This window comes from Mugil cephalus, chromosome 11 (assembly GCF_022458985.1).
Source record: "Mugil cephalus isolate CIBA_MC_2020 chromosome 11, CIBA_Mcephalus_1.1, whole genome shotgun sequence".
Taxonomy (NCBI): domain Eukaryota; kingdom Metazoa; phylum Chordata; class Actinopteri; order Mugiliformes; family Mugilidae; genus Mugil; species Mugil cephalus.
Window position 1 is genome coordinate 5766838 of NC_061780.1, and position 5401 is coordinate 5772238.

The following is a 5401-nucleotide window of genomic DNA, read 5'->3' on the forward strand; positions in this document are numbered from 1 at the left end:
GGTTGTGTGCAGACGCTGCGTGGTATGTGTGTGCGTGCATGTGAGGACCTGGCCATGCGTGGCAACGGCAAATGACCACCTATCCGTCACTGGCGCTTGGGCTGGAGATTAACATGAGCTCAGGCTTGGCACCAGCTGGACCAGAGCCTGCAGAGAGAGAACTGTGTAGACATATAGAGCTGACACATAGATCTTTAACTATAAAGAGGAATGTAAACTGGATTCCATTTAGTGTGCCTGCTTGATGTTTATTGAAGGGTTTTCAGAGGAATCATAAAGGTGCCCTGGGAAAACCCAGCTAAGAAATCCCCAAGAGCTAGAACTAAAAAAAAATCCCTCCACCTAATTTCTAATTGTAAACTCAAGAGATCCTTACGTTTTCTTCGCCCCGTGTTATCTTTTGTCTCTTTCACTTTGCCTGTCTGCAGGTCTATCAGAGTGTGGCTTTTGGTTTCTGACTTATATTGAGAAAACGGCAAGCTGCCACAGGAAGACACGGCGTTGTTTTGAGCAGTTGCTGTGGGTGAGCTGAAAACGAGAGAAGAGAGGTAACTGTAGACGTCTCTGAGGGTCCCACCCTGCTTAGCCTGCGTCTAGACTGGCCTACGTAAGGCAGACTGGAGTCATAACAAGGGATTGGGAGAGCAAACAGGGCTGTTGGCGTAGTTTGCCATTTGTCTAGGGAGTTACAGTCAAGAAACAAAACCTGCAAATTGATAACAAGGAGCTCATGCTGCAGCGTACAATTACAAAATGTATGAGGCGACAGAGGTCTGACAGTGTGCCAGCACGCCCCATGTGCCACACACCAGAAGACCATTGGACCAGACTGGCACTGGGTAAAGGACCTGCAACCGTTACCAAGGACTGTGCCAAGGCTGCTGGCCTACTTAGGAGCCATTCTCTTGTCGGTGTCAAGCCAAAAAAATAAAAAATAAAAAATCTACACATACAGACATGCACCGTTAAACAGGTCTTTGTTACTCGAAACAAGCCCTGCATTTAGTTAGATATTTTAGTTTGTGTCACCCATAATACAGCGTTTCAAATAGAGCATGTCGGCCCTTAACACAACACAAGTGGAGACTGCCTTAAGAACCGAGGTGACTTAAAAACTAAGCAATCAGCCAACAGTGCTCCTATTTCCTCTGAAGACGCCTCCGTTTACAACGTGAAAAGCTAATCGTGGTGATGACAATCCCAACAACCAATCAAACATTTTCATAGCCTGGAGGCACCAAACAATTCAGCAAACTCAGCCACCACTGAGAATCTCTTTACCCTCATTTCACAACGAACACAATTATATTAGGATTGTTTTACTCTTTCAACTGGCTGTGGCACAGGCTAGAGGGGCTGTTTTGAAGTTATGCAAGTCATTTGTTCGGTTAATGTTTACAGCAAACAGCTTATTTCTTTGGCCATCCTTTGTGTGAGCTGGGAAAATTGCAGCACCGTCTCAGGGTTTCCAAACATTTAGCCAAACAACTGTTTGGGGTTCTGCGGGGAAACCAGCGTTTGTCATATGTCAACTTCATGGCATTTTCTTAGATAATCAGAGAGACAAAAAAATGTTGAGCTGTGAATACAGACTGGATATCACTTCCTGAGATGTCAGATCAGATGTACACTGACATGTTATACAGCTCCTCTTCTTCTGCCAGCCAGCAGAGAAGCATAATTATCACCAAATGCCAATCACGGTCTTATCTGTGACATTGAGTTTCTAGCAATAAGGATGGCAAATTCCAGGAAACTAGAATCCCAGGGAGATCTCAAGTTGAAACTCTTCTAAAAAGCATAAATATTGGATCCCTTTAAAAATTTGCATCACAGTCTGGACAGAAAACTGAGATTTCCCTTCACCCACAGGTTAACCCAAGCACTTATCCAGCTCTCCACTGCCTGAGGGAAGAGCTATGCAATGAATGGAAAAGCAGGCCACACTTCTATCCAGGCCGTTTTTATTGATCCTCAAAACCCCTTTCACAAAGACCATCCCCCAAATCTTGACCACAAAAAAGGGGACAATATAAACAACCAATAAATAAGAATCTGCGCGATTAAGGCGGTTCTACATCTCCAATAGAACACAACAGTGTGGACATTTTGGAGTTATACAGCTTCATACAGTACAAGCAGTAGATTTCTTGAGAACATCACGTCTAAAAAGGCAACACTTTACCAAAAGTGAACCATTTCTGGATGACAGCCGCGTTCAAATGAGAAAACATTGTACTTTTGTGATAGAAAAGTTGGGCGCTTTTTAGAAGACATTGTCATCTCAGCTTATTTTAATATTAAGCCAAATAAAACAGTGAGGAAACCATGAGGAGAGAACTTAATTTTAAATGTTCTCTCTTAACTTAATCTCAGAAAAAAAAAAAAAAAAACATTAAAACCACTTTGATCCAAAAAAAACAGGGGGAAGGTGGTTTCTCTTTATATGGGCTTTCTCAGATAGTAATAAATAAATACACCTTTTCACTGGTAAACTGTCTTGGAGTCCAGACTTAGAGGCTACATAGTGTCATAGCATTGTTCAGAGTGGCTTTTAAGAATTTCAGCATTACTTTATTACATTCATGTCCAGGAAGTAGGAGAAGTTGAACTAGGCCTTAAAACCAGCCACCTCTGGTCACACGCACATGTGAGACTCAAGCCCTGTGCGGTCATTGTGGGTATCCAGAGTTTTCTTCTGTGCATCCTGCTCTGCAACTTGTTTAGTTGTACAGGGAGGGGCTCACAACAAAAAAGTGAAAAGATGAGCCCTCTTCATCCCCTCCTGGACAATTCACACTCTTCTGTCTCCATTTGTGCCTTGGCAAGTAGCGTCCTCTCAGCAACTAACAGTGCTCGGCTGTTGTTTGCTGACAAAGTCCGAGATGAAGTCAAATTCGTTCTGGCCCAGGAAGAGTTCTGGCAGCTCCTGGACCCTGTCCAAGCCCAGTTCCATAACCAGCGAGGTCAGGACGTCCTCGTCGATCATATCCGCATCCATGCCATTCAGGGCCAATGCCGGTCCGGCCACGTGCTGCATGTTAGCAAGCTGAGCTGGGTTCATGCGGTACTGGGTTGTGGGCCCCATGTGGTTCCCACCCATAGGACCCAGTGGATGTCCGTGGTACTGGGTGTTGAGTTTCTGGAGCTGCATGCTCGCCATGAGCTGCTGAGACGTTAACCCTCCATTCATGAACTGTTGCTGCTGCTGTGGGTGCTGGGCCTGTTGCTGGTGCTGCTGCGGGTGCATGTGATGCTGCTGCGCGGGGTGATGCTGTTGCTGCTGGGGCTGGCCGTTGTACATCATGTTACCAGAGGTCATCTGGTGGTGACCCATCTGGGCCCCATTCAGCTGTCCATTCATGGGCCCGCCCACCATGCCCTGTCGCTGCCTCATGGCCGTCTCCATGTTGGCCTGGGCACCGCCATAGTGCATCATCTGGCCGTTGGGCAGTGTCCGCATGCCCTGCTGGTTGGCATGCTGCTGGTGACCTGCCTGCAGGCCACCATTCATGCCCATCCTGTAACCGTGGATACTGGTGCCCGCTGAGCTGTGATTCATGGGCATCATCAGATGATCAGCCATGCCTCCTGTCTGTGGGCAGAGACAGACACCATTACCATAATGCAAGGGCCACACAAGGTTTGGAAGCAGCAACATACAGGCACGTTAAACATGTTCAAGTACTTGTGTGGAAGAAGGCAGTGGCAAAAAAATAAATAAACAAAATAAAACAAAAAACAATTTCATACACAACCAACTGACTTCTCCTTTTATTGACCGCACTGCTCGCCATCAAACAAAGATCCTTGTAATGTCACAATTCCACCTCAAGTTAAACCACAGAATTCCGCTTCCGGGGAGAAAAAACAACGGCACCGTTGCTTTGCCAATTGGCGAACACTGGAAACCTCGCTGGTGTGTTTAGTCTTCCTAAAACCAACCAACCCCTCTTTGTAGCAATGAATGAACGCCCAGGTCGAAATTACAGGTTAACATACATTGTTTGGGTACATTTTTTTTCAGCGGGATAATTCGTGCACAATGGGGTCGACAAAACGGAGGAAAAACGCGTGCATCACGTAATGCAATGCTTAAATCCCATCCGTGTTGCATGACGGATGGGGCAGGGGGGAAAAATCTGTTACATTTTACGCACGTAAGGTTGCAACAAAGAACACTGACATCATGCAACATCTCCCCAACAGCTGAATCACCACAATTCTAACAAGCCCCGCGATCAACCACAAGCTTCGCGTTTGCTCCGATCACACCGATACATTTGTTTAAAATGTTTCTATTCGACCGTTTTCCCCACGCAGCACCACAATATTATCCATTTTGCTCATCTCGACTTTGGAACAAGGGAACGCAAACAATGGAGCAGCAGCAGCGGCAGTCCCCGAGACCACCACAGTCCCAGCGAATAAACCCGATTTAAAAAAAAAAAAAAAAAAAAAAAAAGAAAAGAAAGAAAGAAAAAAAAAGAAAAGAAAGAAATCTCTTACCCGTATCCTCTTCGTTTTCTCAAAGTTGCGCGACTTTGCTTCGCCTCCGTCTTTGTAAAGTGTTTTCCTCTGCAAGGTGAAGCTCCTCTGAATTACTGTATGTATTCCACGGGGTTACGCTTCATGCTCAAGCGGGGACGGTGTGCACAAAGACTGCCGCATCAGATCTTGAAACGACTGCCTATTTTCTGGGTCAACTCAGGGATTATGTACATCTAAAAAGCTCAGAGGAAGGCAGTCGGGGAGAGGTGGAGCCTCGGTCCTGCCTCTTCTTTGTTCCTATTGGCCCTACTTAATATAATTGTGCATGGGCGTAGAAAAAAAAAAAGGGGGGGCTGCTGGAGAGTTGTGACACTGTGGCCAATTTAAATATCCTCCTCCCCACTGTTTCTTTTTGAAAGATTATTTAGACATCTTGTTTGTCCACATCAGTTACTCATAAGTAGCTAATGCTATTGTATTATAGATAGATAGATAGATAGATAGATAGATAGATAGATAGATAGATAGATAGATAGATAGATAGATAGATAGATAGATGTCACCATTGGTGAAGAAAATCTATGTACCCACTATGTCTGTGCCTACTTGTACTTGCATGTGCAGGTTCATTGCCGCCCTGCGTGTGTACACTTCATCTCCAAGATCACTGAGATCACTTTTGCTCCATGTGACCTACCCGTCTGCTGTGTGCTGCCCTCAGTGAGGCAGCGGAGGGAGGGCAGAGGAATGTAGCCGGTGTGCTATTCTCGGGCTGCAGCACCAGCGTAACTGCCGCCGTGCGTGGATGTGTGTTTGCCTCATTTGGGTGTTTACGTGACTTTAAGTAGCCTACACGTGTATACCTGCACGCTTGCATCCGTGTACATCGACTCCTCGGATGCGAACGCGC

At 45.8% G+C, this 5401-nt stretch overlaps 1 protein-coding gene across 1 annotated transcript; it reads right to left on the reverse strand.

Annotated features, from left to right (window-relative positions):
* Window positions 1-1947: 1947 nt before the first annotated feature.
* Window positions 1948-4756, reverse strand: cited4b (Cbp/p300-interacting transactivator, with Glu/Asp-rich carboxy-terminal domain, 4b). The gene is made up of 2 exons (XM_047599505.1): window positions 4510-4756; window positions 1948-3595 (listed from the first exon to the last, which is right to left on the reverse strand). The coding sequence occupies exon 2, from the start codon at window positions 3584-3586 to the stop codon at window positions 2840-2842; it is 747 nt and encodes a 248-aa protein (XP_047455461.1). The 5' UTR covers window positions 3587-3595; window positions 4510-4756; the 3' UTR covers window positions 1948-2839.
* Between the last annotated feature and the right edge of the window lie 645 nt (window positions 4757-5401).

Coding starts and splice junctions, on each gene's coding strand:
- cited4b (XM_047599505.1), bottom strand. CDS start 3,586: ATGGCTGATCATCTGATGATGCCCATGAATCACAGCTCAGCGGGCACC.